General features: G+C 36.0%; 1 protein-coding gene across 2 annotated transcripts in view; it reads right to left on the bottom strand.

Moving 5' to 3' along the window:
* Nucleotides 1-17685, bottom strand: part of VPS50 (VPS50 subunit of EARP/GARPII complex) — an 81715-nt gene that overhangs the window by 20004 nt on the left and 44026 nt on the right. Inside the window, exons 19-23 of one of the 2 annotated variants that reach the window (XM_038127226.1) lie at nucleotides 13880-13998; nucleotides 12399-12505; nucleotides 4884-5005; nucleotides 3840-3896; nucleotides 1566-1646 (exon numbers count right to left, since the gene is read on the bottom strand). In XM_038127226.1, the coding sequence (XP_037983154.1) occupies nucleotides 1566-1646; nucleotides 3840-3896; nucleotides 4884-5005; nucleotides 12399-12505; nucleotides 13880-13998 (486 nt within the window). The remainder of the gene's footprint in view (nucleotides 1-1565; nucleotides 1647-3839; nucleotides 3897-4883; nucleotides 5006-12398; nucleotides 12506-13879; nucleotides 13999-17685) is intronic. The other variant, XM_038127227.1, reaches the window with a different exon arrangement.

The following is a 17685-nucleotide window of genomic DNA, read 5'->3' as shown; positions in this document are numbered from 1 at the left end:
AAATACCTTTTTTATGACACAATGAAAATGAACCTTGACATTCACAAACTCTTAAAAATAAGCAAACAATAAACAAAAATACCCAGAATACTTTTACTTCTCATAAATCAAAAAGTGAAAAACTTCCACATATAGTATAAGATCATTGTAAGTTCATAAGATACTAATAAACCTCATGAAATGTCTTTAAGCTAATAGCAGTTAGCTAAGATTTCTGTCTTCTTTCAAATCTTACATTGAACATAATTTCATCTGGCAATAACATTATCTATTACAGTGTTATTAATGATTGATGAAGAAAACAAACTGCTGTTATTTTTCCATTTCACTCCTAGAATTTTTTTTCAATTATTTTAACTGCTATAAAAAGTTAAGTCCGTAAAGCACTGTCAGGAACCATCACTACTGAGAAATTTTAAAAATTAATTCCATAACCTGCCATTATTCCATAATCTTTAACTGATTCATTTACAAGTACTTCCTGTAATTAATCTTTATTTCTGCATACACTGCCTTTGAGAAGAATATCAAGAAGCCTTTTTCTCCTTTACAGAGGCCTAGGGTTATTAGTTATCTTCTGCTCCCTCTACTGACTGTATAAGAAATGGCCTCCAAGTCTTTTAAGATGCTTCTCCGAGAGTACAGTTCAGGATTTGAAATAATGCTTCAAGGAACTAAAAAAGCATAAAGTACATTTCTTGGAGTGTTAAATCCTTGTGCAAGTCAGAGTAGATCATCTTTTTCTTCTTTCCAAGATAGAAGCCTCAGAAAATAAAACCTTCCTGTGGCATCCATGGTATTAACTACTACACCATTTATAGCCATTTATGACACCCTGAGGAAATTTCTCCACGATGTTTCAATGGGTTTATATTTAGGTGGAATATGAAAACTTCAAACTTCTGTTTCTGGTGTAGTTTTTAGCAATATTTCTTTATAAACTCCGCTGTTCAGCTGAATCCACAAAAACTACTTACAGTCTCCTTTACCATCCTCCTGTGCAGGACAGTAATCTACTGCCAGTGTGACATGAGCACCATATTTACTTTTCACATTTTGAAAATAAATCACAAAATGAATGATGGGGTACAATCCAAAAAATACATCAGGGAAAGTTCCCCAAAATTAAGGAAGGTCTTAGTATACAACCTCTACTACCCTGAAAGGTGAACAATCTTCAGGAGAGCTTACTGTTTTGCCATTCTTTTACTGAAGAAAAATGAGTCATCTATTTCTTTTTATAAAATGTCTCTTAGTAAGGATAATACTGAATTGTCTCTCTTTATTACATGAATCATAACAGAAGATTTAAATATCAAATTTCCCTGTTACATCTAGCAAAGTCTATTTAATTTGTTTTGCTGTACATTAGAAACAAGTGATTTCATACAATAATGACCTCTACATCATGAAGCCAAGCCTTGTTATTAGACAACTTTGTTATTAGACACATTCACACTGAATGTGAAAAGAGAAAAAAAAATCAAAAAGCCATGATGAAATATAATTCCTGAATGTCATACACAGACCTCTATCCCACTGAGCATTAACATCCAGGTACTTACCAGATCAATCAGACTCTCCTGGATTCTGTTCAGTGTGGTGCGTAATCTGCTGCTACTGAGGCCCAGTCCTGTTGATTCGAACTGGAAGAAACACATTCTACTTAACTTGGGAAAGGAAATCTCATTGGTTTAAACTTTAAAGTTAGACAGCAAAACTTGAGCTTGCAAAGACTATCTACGTCTTACTCACATGAAAATTTCAGCACAAAATCACAATCACACAAAATGAAAAGAAAATCAACAGAGGTCACAGGACTCAACACTGCACTGGTGTGAAGAATGACCTAAGTATCTTTCATGAGGATGACAGTGTATCATTCATACCAATAAAACATCCAGTATCTTTTATTGTTATAATTCTGCATTTAACTGCAGGACTCTAGATTTTCTCATTTGTGTGATGAGCCTGGAATGGTGCCCCACAACACCATCTCTAAGCCTTGCATTCACACCACACCCACATCAAATGGTTTTCATTCCTCTTTCTAGCTATACAATCCCTTGTAATCATCAAATATATATCTTGAATAAGTAAAAATTATAACCACTGATCTTTAGAAACAGTCATTATTACCTAATGCCTACAAAGATCTACCTCAGAAATCTGCCGTCTTCATGCTCATGGCTCAGGAGTGTATAGGGCTGATGCTCAGCTGGGATAAATAATTACATATGTAGCTATGCTATATATATGTATTTAATTTATTTATTTATATATATACACACATATATATAGCTACACTAATTTCCTGCTAAGTGCAATGGATTGTACCAGCTGAGGGTCTGATTTGACATGCATAATAATTGTAACTTCTGATCTCCTGCTGTTAATAAATCCCCCCCAACAAACTAACAGAACAAAGGAAGTGGAAACGGGATGTGTAACAAACACAAATTTAAGTCAACAACTTGGAAGGATTTGAATACAGTTCTGGTATGTGATTCACACCAAAAGGCAATTTGCTGAACAATATTTAGGACACTGTTGTACACTGCATTATTAGACTTCCTTTCAGTGGGCTGATTCAGGGAAGGAAGTATTTGAGTTTATGTGACCTCCTCCCCTCTGTTTGAATACAGACAGCTATAAGTTAGGTCCCCATTTACTGCATTGAAAGTTTCTAATTTAAAATGTCCATCTGCCCCAATCCTTCTATATATTAAATGACAATTTACATCTGAGTTGAATTCCCATTGGAAGTCCACTCTGATGAAATTTATAACCTGATCTAGGAGACATGTCCACAAGAACAGAACCTCATGGCTCCACCATGAACATTTCACTCATCAGTACAGCTGACTCAATTCATACAAGCTTTTGCCATTTCTATTTTCAGAACTACAGATGTTTAAATTCCATAAATTGGTGACCTAGTAAGGCTAGTAAGCAGAGCATTTAACAATTTGCAGAACAATTCTGTTCATCACCAATTTTACCTCTTATCACTAACTTCCTATAGTAATTACCTCTTATAATAACCTCCTATAGTTATTTTAAAAAGTAAGTTTACAAATTAGTGCAATATTCTGTCAAAAAAAAAAAAAGAAAACTCACCTCAATTTGTTTCTGCTAAGGAAAATTATTTTGTGGCATGTTCATGAATGTCTTACATTTTAGTGAGTAGATACTAAATACAGGCAAGCCTTTTAATTTTTTTCTTGCTCCATAATTTGAGATAAGGCAGGCTTAATTTGCAGCCCACAAATAAAAAAGTTTTGAAAGCAATTCTGGTTACAACAGTGTTTAATTTTTGGCAGTGAAGAAAGCTAATACTGATTACATAGGATAATGATTTGAACGAGGTCTGGAAAGAGCAATGATGGCATCATGAACAGACACAGAACTCAATATGTGCATTTTAAATCCCTGGTTTTCACTGAGCTGGCAATGAACTCTGTGTAACCAATCACTCTCCTTATGTGTGTACTCACTCACACATACAAAATAACCATAATATTCACAAATAATTTTAAACATTTAAGGAAGTTATACCAGCATACTCTTAGATTCTCATCTGACATTATTTTCCAAACAAAAATAAAACAGGAACTCTCTGAGTGGTCTAAATCACATACCATCATCCATCTCTTATTTCTAAAGGTTTAGAAACACTATGGGGAGTGAGGACACTTAAGTAGCATTACAAGAGGGTTTATTACAATCATAAACCCTTGTAAGCATTGTGTTTCCCATGGAAAACAATCTGTCAAAACAAATACTAAGCACAGTACAAAAACATCACAATTTTACCACCCATCTGCTAGAACATTTACCTGCCTAGCACTGTGCTGCTCTCTGTTAGAAGCACAGAGTGAGGAAGCTGGTATGGGCTTTAGAAACACAAAACAAGAAGTGCAAAAAAATAACAATGAATGCAACACAATGTGAATAGCAGAGCAACTAAGCCAATGGAAATCAATTATCTTAACCAAACAAACCAAAAAGCCCCAAACCAAACCCCGAACAAAAAAACCAAAAAACCCAACAAAAGGAAAAAACTCTCCACCCATTTTGTAAACACAAATAGCAAATACATTTGTCCTGCCAAACAGTTCAAAACCTTTTAAAACCATATGTTGAGTCTGAAAATTCATTACAGTTTGCCAACAAATAATGATGGATTTGGAACCCCTCGACACTGTTACTTGTGCAGTAATTTAGGGGCCAAGACAGGAGAAAATTGTTTTTACACGCAGCTATTAAGACAATTCTGTTGACAGCTGATCTATGCTATGTAAAGACATTGCCAACAAGCATTTTTTTCAACTACAAGATCACTCAAAAAACATTGTTTTCATTAATGCAAGCAGTTTGGCAGAAGAATATTAGATATGAAAAAATGTCTTTCAAATTTCTTAAACTTGAGTTACTAATTAACTTTCATGGCCGCCTTTTTCTACATTTGCTATTCTTTGCTAAACTAGAGAAATACATACAGAAAATTCAATCACTTTATACTGTCAAGGCTCAAAACACCCTCTTTCTGCAATCTCCTTTGCTACCCAATTTCTACCACTACTTTTAAGTATTTCACATTGTCTTTCCTCCTTTTCAATAGTGTTGGAAAAAAGAATAGAGAATCTATCTATTCAAAACATAATATGATTAATGTCTGAATGACAATAATGCTCCCAGTACTTCCTTCCCTTATTGCTGATCTAATCAGCCTTTTCTTACTCCTACATTCAAATCCATTTTATTGCCACTAATCTTTCTGGGAATTACATATTAGGTAGTATTTTAAGCAAAGAGATCTCCTCTGTATTTTCATTCCCTGTGTACAGAGATACTTGAAAATGAAAAATGCTTCTACCTACCATGTCATTTCGGCCAAAAAATGTATAGACTGCATACAGATAGTAATCAAAGAGCTGGGACATGAAGTGGATCACATCAAATGCAATAGGTTTCAGAATATTCATCATCTGCATGTATTTCCCTTAAAAATTAAATACAGAAGATCAGTTTTCTCAGCACAAGTGCTACAAAGACAGTTCAAACTCAAAGCCAACTTTACCAAGGGTATTATGTAGCCTTCATCATTTATTAACAACAAATTAATAATAGTTTACAGACTGGAAAGATTTAAAAACAAAGCTAAAATGATGGCTTAAGACACCACAATTATTTCAAGACTTCTCAAAATATAGATGTTAATCCATATCAAAATGTCTTCAACCGTTCTCAGCCTTCTGGTACCAAATTCAACACACAACTGTCTGGATCCTCTACAAGTTTCAGCTTCATATAGGTAAAAACATAATATTCTGCTAAAGCAGTGTCTGGCAAATGCTATATAGAGCCACTGAAGATTTTATGCTTTAGTGTGTTTATATATGCAAATATGGATATTTATCAAGTAATAGAAAAACACAGTATAAAAATGATATGTCCAAGATTGGATTTTACCCAACAACTGTAGGAGTTACGTGCTTCACTTCAGTGATACAGCATTTTCTGCTCTCCTTCCTTTCTATCCTGTGGTAAGACTCTCAAGCAGTTTTAAGTTTGAAATGTTTCCAGAGGGACAGACTATGAGTAAAGGAGGATATCAGTACCCTGGCACATCCAGGGAGAAGAATAATTCCTTTTCTTCCTTACTATTCTCTGTTGTAACATACTGAACTTCGGAAAATATTTTTTTTTAAAAGAATAAAAAAACCCCAGCCTCAGGATCTTCATCTATATGTTATCTGAATCAATCTGATCATAGGATTTGGAGCCCAAAAGGGATTATTCCCTGCAGACTTAGTTCATGGGGCATATAGTTTTCTCTTAGTTTTGTTTCCAATATAGGACATGGCTCCTCATTGCATCATAAAAGAAGCACACCTAATGAAAACTCTGATATTGCAGAGACCCCACATTTCCTGCTGGATACCTCAAAAATGTCATCCTGCTTGCCCTTTTACTGTTCTAAAAACATAACATATAACAACTGTTATTTTGTTACCAACAAACTGTTTTGATATTATAGTAAGAGACAGAAAGCAATTTTTAAAGCAAAACACAAATGCAGTCCACCCCAGCACGTAGGATACAGCAGGTCATTTCACAAATTGTCATATTCCAGACATGTTTAGATATGACAGGTTGGAAAAATTACAGGAAGGTGCTGAAACAATTTCTTTTTCCTGTAGTCAACAACACTGATCTTCAAGTTAATACTATGCCCAGAGAAGTAATCTACTAACAGAGATAGAAAATATTGGTTTAATCAGAGAAACTGGGTAGCAAAGAAACAAAAGCTGGATTTTAATAATGGGGGAGTTACTTGAATTTTTCAGGAAAATAATTGTGTATGTCAGCAAAGATAACTAAGTTGAAACATGCATGATATAGCTAGATATCTGATAAAATGGTAGAGCACTAGAGTAAGAACCAAGCAATAGCCTGACATTGCTACCTTCCAGGTTTCTATCTAATTTAGACTCCTTATTGAATACTACATGATTACTCCCCTGTCTGCTAAGACATGCAAGCATATGTTTTCTTAGTTTTAGAGATTTGACACAGGTTGTAATAATTGATATTTATCACCTTAGCCCTTTTGTGAACTCTATACTACTTAATTATTAATGTTTTGATCCATAGCATTATGAACAAACTGAAAAGTAAACTTAAAAATTCTATCTGTCTTCTAAAAGGGAAAATCCAATGCACAGTCCATTGTGGAAATTTTTTGATGTTTGTGAAAGGATGGTACTGGTACCTTAATTAAAGCAAGTGTGACCTTCATCTGTACAATCTGAATATTCTGTATTGGACAGGCTGACTTTTTCCACTTACTTTGTGATAAACATATTTTTAAAGTTGCCTGCAACCCAATATGAGTGATGAGTCACAATCTGGACAGTTAAGACTTCCAAGTATCTGTGCAGCTGGCATCAATATTGAAGGTAATCTCTTGGGCAGTGTCTCATGCTTTTCCAAAGGGCTATGCACAACACACTGCCCAAGTACTGTACCTATAAAAATCTTCCAGTGCCAAGAACATTTCTCTCTTACTACATCATTCAGCATCTTGACACAACAAATGTTCCAAGAACATTTCCTCCTCGTTGCTCTCTCTAACAGGACACCAGTTTTTAATGTCTACACATTGTTACCTATACTTGGGCTGAAGTTACTGTTTTGGGTTAAAAAGGCATATATAAGAATATTTCCAAACAGCACAAACATAGTCCCAAGTCATATCAAAATAGAAATTTCCAGAAATACTTGAAAACAACACTTCAAGTTTCAGCAACTGAAAGTAGCTTGAATTTCTAGAAGCTCTAGATAGCTTAAACTGTTGAACATTTGCCAGGTTTCTTTTGAAGTACAGCTTGCAGAACTCCTTCTGTCCTTAAGGATAGCAAGTAGAGAGCATTCTTTATCAGACTAATCTACAAAAAACTGATGTACCTCACAAATTAGCACACACAAATTTTTGCCAATAATTCTTTACCAGGCCAACCTGGTAAAGTGAGCTTTGAACCAGGAAAGATGGGGTAACAGGAGAGTTACAGTGACCATGCATGCAGCAAAATAAGGTTTAAGTGGGGATACCTCCAGCAGGTACAAGCAGCCAAAGATACGATTGTAAGCCAGGACTACAAGACATCCCCTTGCACTCCCACTGGGATATTGACACACTCAAACACCTCTATGAAGTGCCTGTACTGTACACCAATGCACACAGTAAGAAATAACAGGAGGAATTACAGATGTGTATGCAGTCACAGGGCTTTGATCCCACTGCAGCTATGGAGGTCTGCTGGGATAGCTTGTGTGACTGGAATATTGTCATGAAGGGCTACATGGCACTCAGGAAAGACAGACCTGGAAAGCACAGTGGTGGAGTGGTGCTGTATGTGAGGCAACACCTGGAATGTATCGAGCTCTATCTTGAGGTGGATGATGAGTCAGTCCAGAGCTCAAGTGTTAGGATAACGGGGCAGACTAGTATGGGTAACACTGTCAGGAGTGTTTGCTACAGGCGACCTGATGAGGAGAAGGAAGTGGATGAAGTCTTTTAACAGACAAGTAGAAGCAGCCTCATGGTCACAGGCCCTGGTTCTCACAGGGAACTTCAGTCATCCTGACATCTGCTAGAAGAACAGAACAGCAAAGCACAAAGAGTAAAGCATTGACAACAACTTCCTGACAGAGATGGTGGAAGATATGAGGAATGGTGTGTTGCTCAACCTTATACAAAAGAACAAGGACAGCCTTGTTAGAGGTGTGAAGGTTGGGGACAGCCTTGCCTGCAGTGACCATGAGACTGTGGAGTTCAGTATCCTGCACGAAGGAAGCAAGGCAGCAAGCCAAATTGCAACCCTGGGCTTCTTGAGAGCTAACCTTAGCATCTTTGGGGATGTTTTTGGAAGAATCCCATGGGGACAGGCTCTGCAAGAAAAAAGGGTCCAAGAGAGATCAGCAATATTCAAGCACCACTTCCTCCAGGCTCAAGAATGGTGCATCCTGATGAGCAAGAAATTGGGCAAAGGGGGCAAGAGACCAGCATGGATGAACAAGGAACATCTGTCAAAAGTCACTAAAGCAGGACGTATCCAGGAGGTAGAAGCAGGGACAGGCTGCTTGGAACAAATATAGAGATGCTGCTGGAGTGAGTAGATGAGACAAGAAAAGCTAAGGCCCACCTGGAATTAAATCTGGTCAAGAATGTCAAGGACAAGAAGTAAGGGCTTCTTCAAATACATCAATAACAAAAGGCCTGCTACTAAACAGAGAAAGAATCCTGATGAGGGAACACGGGAAAGGCTGATATACCAAATGCCTTCTGTGCATCAGACCTCATTGACAAGACCTTGGGAATCCCTGACCCAGGAGACTGGAAAAAGGAATGGTGGAAGGAAGACACACATTAAGAGCTAAAATGCTGCTTTGAAGGAAGAAGTGCAAAGTCTGTTGAAAGACTGTGTGATTTAAGGTTTTTTAAGTCACAAGAGGTTCTATGTTACGTTACCAATCACTCACTTCAGCTAAAAACTTCTGCTGGGAGGTTTGTCATCACTATTATTATTTTCTGGCAAGATAATGGGAAGCAAAATCTAAGAAATTGTCCTCAAAAGCCATTCTTAACACAAGCAAAAATAAGGCTAAAAAAGCATTAAAACCCATCAATTTAAGAAATACCCACCAAACTATTTCTTAGGTCAGAATGATATTAATTAAGAGATCACTGAATCACTATTTACAATCATTAATTATTCTTGTTGATATATAGTGCTTAGTCAAACTATTCCACACAAATTTAACACAGGCTTATTCTTCCTTTACATTTTAAGTCAACATGCAATGGCTTGATAGGAAAAATTAACCTTATAAATGAGTCTAATGGCTACTTTATACTAGAAAGAGAACTAATCACCTTAGTTAATGTGAGAAAAATCTGATAAATTGAACTCTTCACTTGAAATTCAAACAAAATTGTAGCCACTCCTACTTCAATTATACATTAGCAACTCATTTATGTAGTTTATAAATATTAAACTTCTTTTTTTAAATTCATCTACCCTCCATACAAAGCATACAGCACATAGAAATACTTCAAAATGGTTAACAAACACTGTCATACTCATTCAGTATGACACAATGGGCACTACTTTCTTAAAAGTAGCGGGCATTACTACTTTCCTAAAAAGTAAGGCAATTATTTCTGTTACTTGTGTGGGCAACTTAAATCTGCATCTTCATCTATGACTGAAAAATACTGTGACTGGAAAACAGCGAAGAAAAACACATGAAAGAGGGAAAAATAGTAATCCAAATAACTGCTGATCCACTGTTTTAATTTTTAGGATGCAGAATTTCAGATTGTTTTGAAGAAACCATGGAAATGACAGAAATAGAAATATGGAGGCAAAATTAAGATAAATAGTGGATCTAACAGAAGTGAGCTGTACCAGACTAAGGTACATGATCTTCTACACAAAGGACACAGTACATTTCATCTATCCAGGATTTGGTGAAGTATTAATATAAGAATACTGCACAGTAAAAAAATGAAGCTAGAGTATGTTGAATAGGGAAGTAACTGAAAAAGCTACCCATGGACTTCCCAGCAATCGGCCATCTCTTTAACATTTTCATGAATTACTCTGGCGCAAAAATAAGAGTGATAATAGAAAAAAAAAAAAAAAAAAAAAGAGGCACCATCAAAACAGAAAAGGACTGACATAACCTAGAGGAGTACTTGATGATTGTTGTAATAAGAACTGGATAAAATCCAGTAGCACAAATTATAAATTCATGCATTTAGGGGACAATTAATTTTAAAAAATGCATCTTTCTACTATAAGCTAGTAGCTTGTCTCTTGGAAAAAACTGTGCAAGTGAAGGATCTGCTGGCTGTACAAGGCCATTACACACTGCCAGTACAAGGAAGCTGTAAGAAATCAAAAGAGGTGCAAAAATGGAAGGAACTTAGGACCATGATGCAATGATATAAGAATTAGACAATGCAGGAAGATCTCATCCAAATACTGCATGATTTTGGTAAGATTACAACAAGAGCAAAAAATTTAAGTTTCTGGTGGACAAATACTGAGGACACTACAAATCTTGGCACACTGTTTAGCAAATCAAAGACTAAGAAGAAATAGAATCGCTTCCTGTAAAAACAGCAGAACAGTATGCATTGAAAAACAAAATTACCTGTTAAACCTCAAAATTTCTTTTGTCATAAGATCAAGCCAGCAGAAAATAGGAGGGTATTTTTTTTTTAATTCTTTAGGCTGACAAGGCTTCTGAAATAGAATTCCTATTAGAATGAGTGCTGGGAATAGAAATATTTTTAAGCTGGAGCTCAAAACAAGCATATTTACAGGCAGTACTAAATGACATCTTCCTCCCACAGGAGGTCCTTTCCAATTTCATGTTTTAAATAACACTACTATCACTCATTACCAAAACAATACAAAACACCCCAAACAGCAGAAAACTTAAAAATTAATAATAATTTCAGAAGAAGAAAAAAGCATATATATGCGCTTTTAAAATCATGTTTAATTTTGGGGTTATCACATAATCTTCAAACAGTTTTCCTTATGTAAAATTGGAAAACCAGAACTAAGAACTACTGCTTCAGCAACTGGTGCAGTGTTTTATGGCAGGGACAGAGGCTGGAGTTTGCATGAAAGTGGCATGAGTGGTTTCTATATTCAATCCTCAATTTTCTCAGAGCAAAACCTTATAGCAGAAAGAGCAACCAAATCTCTCCAACCTAAGTCACAGATCGATCACAGAAAAGTCACAACAGAATGAACTCTCATTTCAGGTCTATACAGTAAATGCTTAAGGAAAAGAAAGGTTTTAGAAAACTTGCCAAAAATATTAAGAAAATTAATTCCTGACTTTCATGAGCTGTCCTCAAAGACAGCAAAAGGTGCTATAGCCAGGTAGTGGAGTAACCTTTTCTAAAAGGGCTTACTCTGAAGTGCAACAATCATTTTGAAACTTTGGAGGCAAACCTCATTAATGCCACACATACAGAATTCCTCTCTCTCCTGCCTACTCAGATACATTCAGGCAGTTACTTCCCCTTCTCTATAAATAAAACAGAAGTCAGTAGCAGAAAATTGCTATTGTACAATTATCTACATCATCACACAGAAGGCATGATCACAAAAAATCAATCCCAGCACATGTAGAATTGGAGGCCAGTTTTTTCATAGAAAAGTTTGGCAATAAAAACCCTCAAGAAGTGGCCTAGGGCAACCTCCTGCTCAGAGCAGGCCTAAAGACACAAGGCTGCTCAGCAGCCACATTTTGGTGATCTGCAGGGATAGAGATTCTCTAAACTCCCTAGGGATGACGAGGATCTATGAGAGAGCTCTTTTTTTCTACTTGATTACGATGTAGTAAAAACAGTTATTATTCTGAGAGTGAGAATTTGAATAATGAAATGGAAAAAAACCCTTGTCACAAAGCTCTTACTTTTGCAACTATTCTACTTCAAAATAAATAATTTCATAAAATACATCAGCAACACAGAGCATTAATCTTTTTGCTTGCTATATCCACTCTTCTAACACATTCAATATTTCAGACAAATGAACTACCATTATAAGTTAAAACCAACATATGCATGCAGATTCATTTTCCAGGTAAAAATAACACACAAGATATAAGCAAATTTGTCTACTTAACAAAAGAATTTGTTTAGTGCTTTATTCCTATTTTATTAACATTTTCAAAGAGTGGAAATAGAGCCCAACTAAGTTTATTTTTCAGGGCCTTAAATATCATTTAACATATTTGCTACAATCCATAAGTTTGCACAAAAATCAAAAACACATAAAAAAAACAACAATTATTCTACATACCAACAAGCCTTATTACATTCAGTGTAGTGTTGGTTAGAATAGGTGCATTCACTTTATTGAGGTTATAATCTGATCTCTTTCTGCTCCTCAGAGTTTCTCGAGAAATACTTTAAAAAAACCAAAACAAAATACAGCAAATGTGAAAATATTCAAAGACATACAAATGGAATTTAGTAGAAAATGTATTATTCCTCCCCACTTCTTTCACATGACAGTATGTTTTCCAGTGCAGAATTTTATTTATGCCAAAGCACCACAGGGTTAGGATTTAAGATTTAAGAAAGAAGTCTGATCTAATTTACACAGAATTGTGCTAGAGAAGTAATTTTTGACTTTTATTCTACTGCTGGAGTTCTGCAGGCCTCTATCTTGCCCCAACAGTCATTTTAGTCACTCTCAATCAAATTCATAATTCACAAAGAGAATAAAAAGGTGAAACTAAAAAAGTCATTAACTTTTTCATGAATTTTAGTCCTGAAAGAGGCAGGAAGTTGGACTCAATGACATTTATCCAACTAGACACATTTTAATTTTCTTTGAGAGAAACCCTCTGCCAGCAGCCATACCTCAAAATTATATTCTTCCAAAAATTTCAATTTCACAACACAAACCCATGGACAGTAATTCTTGTTTGTTCCAATTAAATGACTTTTAACTATATCTCCACCATTTCTTTGAAAGGAGGCAGTTTACATGGTATACCTTATAGAAAGCATCATTCTAACAATATTTTATCCTAAAGAGTTCTCTTGTAACCACTCTGCTACTCTGCTTTGATCCAAGTGATGGCATTCTAGTTGTCCTGCAAACCCTACATAAGAAAATGTTAGCCTGCTTCACAAAGTCTGAATGTACATCTAAGTTGTACAGCGTCCTAGACAGAAACTTGTTTTCAGATCCTTTCAGAGGACACAAAGTTGGCTTTTTTATATGAATATATATAAATAAAATACTTTTTTATATACATCAAAATAGAATCTGTATATTCACTTATATATATCTAAGGTGTACTAAAGAAAAAGAGAACTCAAAATTGAAAAGTACTGTCTTCAAGCTATGGAATAATCTTTTTTTTTTTCTTACTCTGTAGAAGTTTACTGTTCTGCAGAAGCCCAAAACTCAAAGCATTTGTCTGCAAACAACCAATTTTTGACACAACAGAAATTACATATATACACAAGAGCTGCTATAGAGGGACCTTCAGTTAACATCTAGTCCTTACCAAACAGCTTTCCACTACCTCCTTCAGAGATCCTTTATTCAAATTGTCCTTTCTTCAGGTTTTCTCTGCAATAATGATGAGTGGTTTAATGTTCCTCCCCACTCTGGAGACCTAAATGCTGAGCCTTCTAACTGTGCAGGCAGCATAATGTTTATTTGATTATTATTTTCCACTGTTGTAGATTACAGAAACTGAACTAATTAGAATACTGAGATGAAAAGCATATGAATTAGACCAAGGACCCACACAACCTACTTACCTTTTTATTGGGGCATCTCCTGTCTGCTCATCCACATAATCCCTTTTCAACTCTTCAGGAACATCACTATCACTATCATACTCTTGATATGCACTTTTTTCTTGTTCATCTGATTCATACTGTTAAAAAAAGAAGAAAAAAATAAATTGACTACTATAATATTACCACTCATTTAATGTTGCATTTTGATCACTTTTTGGCTTTTACCTTGATTGGGATACAAATAAATTTGCTGGTTGAAAGGCTGCTGTCAATGTTCTTTAAAAATGCAGCAGGCAAATTATATTATGTTGATTAGGTAAATATCTGCATTTCAGCTACCAATAAGTTGTGTTGCTTTCTAGTTGATGTATAAAGTACCCACATATTTGAGCTTTTATTATTTTCTCATAATCTGAAAAAAACCAGTAATAAATCCTCAAAATTCATCCATACAGTGACAGTTAAAAAAAAAAACAAAAAAACCGTGGCACTGCATAATAGTTAATTATTATTGTAAGAAGAACTAAACCATTGCTTCACAAAAATACTTCTTTATGCTGTACACATTTAATTAAGAAAATAACCCAATACCAAAAAAATAACTTGCAGGTATGCAGAATGCACCCACACTTGAAGAGCAGCACCTTTCCTTAAGGCACACACTGCTCTGAAGCCACTTTATCCACACAGTCAATAGTGACACAGGTAACACACTCTGGTTCCAGAATCCTTACGAAATGGCAGCCAAAACACACTAGGGCATGTATTTCTTCAGTCACATATGCCTTGGCCCCAAGTTGCTGAGAGTTTTCAAGGCTAGCACTATGAAAGCACTATGAACAAAAGCAAGAACCCTAGAGTACAAACAAATTCAAAATAAAACCAGCTCAGGTGGAAAAAAAAAAAAGAATGTAGTATCAGACACTCAAAAGAAATGTTCAGACCATTAGTATGCCCAGGCAAAATATCTGCATCATGAACATTTCAGACAAAGGAATGTTTTAAAGAAAGCAGCTTAGTTTATTTCAAAAATGAGCTGAGGTCAGCCTTGACTAAGGACAAAAAGAACCACAGTTTATCTAACTTAACTAACTGGAACAGCAGCATTGAGAATTACCACCACTTATTATGCATTAACATATAATAAATGACCTGCTGATTCAATTAAAATCCAGTGACAGTAAAATGATAAATTCAGCACAGATTTTTAACTACAGTTCATATTGATGTAAGAATCTGTCAGTTGACATTAATGAACTGTCTTAACATCATAGAATAAGAGGGATTTTGAGATTTTTTTTTAACATGGAAAAATATTTGTATTAAGTCCTCTCAATCTAATGCTACTATTGATCTGGAACAGCTATTTATGAGATAAATGCATTTGCATTTTAAAATATGCATTAAATAACAATTACTAAATAGTGACCTCAATCTGAAGAGACCTTATAAATCTATTTTGAATATGCACAGTCTGCTGTAAAGTTTTGAAGTGCTAAAATGAATTCAGGTATCTGGTAGCAATAATGAGGTAAAGTGTTAAGGCAATCCACTCAAACCAACCCAAACGAAGCTGTAAGAGTCAACTAAGTTGAAGAGTGTTACAATACTGGAAGTTAAATGTATCACAACAGAACACTCTAACAAATTCCAGAAAGGGGACATAAAGCATCTCACCAAAGCTCAACATCCAGAGCTGTGCTAATTGGGTCCAGGGGCCCCATTTTGCAACATCTAAGCACTTAAAAAGACTTTAAAATTCTCAAAAGAAATCCTGACAGGTTTTCACACCCTACAGATAAACTGACAAGTAAATTAAATGTTTATGTCCTTATCGTGCTACTTCTTTCTATATTTGGCAACATGCCTATATTGTCTGGAAACAAAATTTTGCAACCTCCATCTGCAACAACTCCAATTCTCAGTGCTAAAATGTGCCTCCACCTTAAGTGGTCAGTCACTGAAACACAAAACCTTAGTAAAAATTTTATCCTGTGTTATTTAAGCAGGCTATTTATCTTTCTATTTAAAGAATTAAAAAATAGGTGTACCTTCTACATTTTAAACAGGAGTTCTTTCCGAGTCAGCGCTTTGGAACAGACAGTTGTGAGATTGAAACATTAAAGGTTAATGGCCCAAGCAATCGGCAATTTGCAAGAGCAGCAGGTGCTCTGCTGAGGCCAGGTCTGCACAGCCAACTGTGTGCTGGCAAAACCTCTGATCTCCACAAGACAGAGGAGATGCACACCCACCACCACAGGTTGACCACAAAAACAAGCCTTTGTATAGAAACAAGCCATTTTTTGACCCAGATACGGAAAAGGGTCAGTAATAAACAGATCCTGCGAGACAAGATAATGCTGTTTATCATGACAACGTCCTCCCCATGAAGAGGTATCACATAAGCCTTAAGGTATTCACCCCTTCTGATAATGCATAATTGGCTCAACTAAGCCAGGTCAAACAGCAGTCAAATTATTTGGGAGGGGCCATAAACCATCAAAGACCCCCAAAATGCCCTCAGACTCATTTCTGCAGCCTTCCACCAGAGGATGGCACATGACCCAAAGTGTTGCAGCAGCCAAAAACACCTGTCCAATGGAGAATGGAGATACCTGGCTGCTCCCCCCTGAACATGAATGTCTATTAAACCAGTCAACTTTCATGTTTGGTGGTTTCCCCCAGCCCCAACAGATCAAGACTGTGGCCATCACTTTGACCAATGGGCACTGAAATTGTAAAAAGCAAGTCCCAGTTGGATCCATGAGTTGTATTATCTTTCCATTATCTACTCTTACCCTTCCCTTCTTTTTTTCTTTGAATATTTCCTTAAGTTATATCTTGATACTTTTATATTGTTCTACTACTGTAGATAATAACATGCTAGATAAAATGGCTACATATGTCATTTCCACCAAAACCAAACTGTTCTAAAATAAAGCCACCATTTATATGTATGTATAAATACCAATCATCCAGTGTTGTTTCACTCTAATCCATCCCAAAGGATCTATTAACATGAACCTCAGTGACCCTGCCTCAAATGCAGAGAGGAGACTAAAAATGTCGAAAGGGAAAGTAGGGCAGCTATGTGTAGAGTAAACACCTCAGTCATAAAATACCTTCGTTCCAGTACCAGCCCTGGGAGATGTCCTCTACACCTACTGACAAGTTAATCAACCTGTCCTGTGCCTCCAGTCAGAGAGACAAATTTCTGTCTGTTTGACACTTATGTTTTGTAACTCAAGCAGGTTTCAAATAGTGCCAGTAAGACCTGCAGGACCACTACTTCTGTCATGAGCCTGCAGTCTCTGTGCCAGAGGTCCCATCGAACACTAACAGTTCAGTGATTCTGTCTTACTGACAGAAGGCAGCAGTGTGACACTTCATGCTGGCAAAAGCCAACAAAACAGTGTCTCCAACATGTTCATCATCAGCATTTGCTATCTAGTTTTTCATCAAATGATTTAATGCTCACAAAAGCTTAGCACAGAGTATGACAAATGTCTTCTAATTTTTTCTTCGAGCTAGGAGAAACAGATTCTGAAGGATAAACTGTTACAAATGGAAAGACCAAAGAAGGTGTGTCCTAACTTGCATACAGAGTTTTCACATCTCATGCAAATGGGCAGAGAGAAATAAAACCACCTCAACCTATCCATAGCCAAGAAATTAAGACAATTTTAGCCTTCTACAAATGTAAGTATGCTGCTTACAAGTCACTAAACAAAACATATGGGAACAATGTAGGCTCTCATTCACTAGCAGCAACCCGCAAGGTATCAGAGGAGTTTGAAATCACTAAGCAGCCATTATTCATTTTT

Source organism: Motacilla alba, chromosome 2, assembly GCF_015832195.1.
Source record: "Motacilla alba alba isolate MOTALB_02 chromosome 2, Motacilla_alba_V1.0_pri, whole genome shotgun sequence".
Classification (NCBI taxonomy): domain Eukaryota; kingdom Metazoa; phylum Chordata; class Aves; order Passeriformes; family Motacillidae; genus Motacilla; species Motacilla alba.
This window is presented reverse-complemented; position numbering and strand designations above follow the sequence as displayed.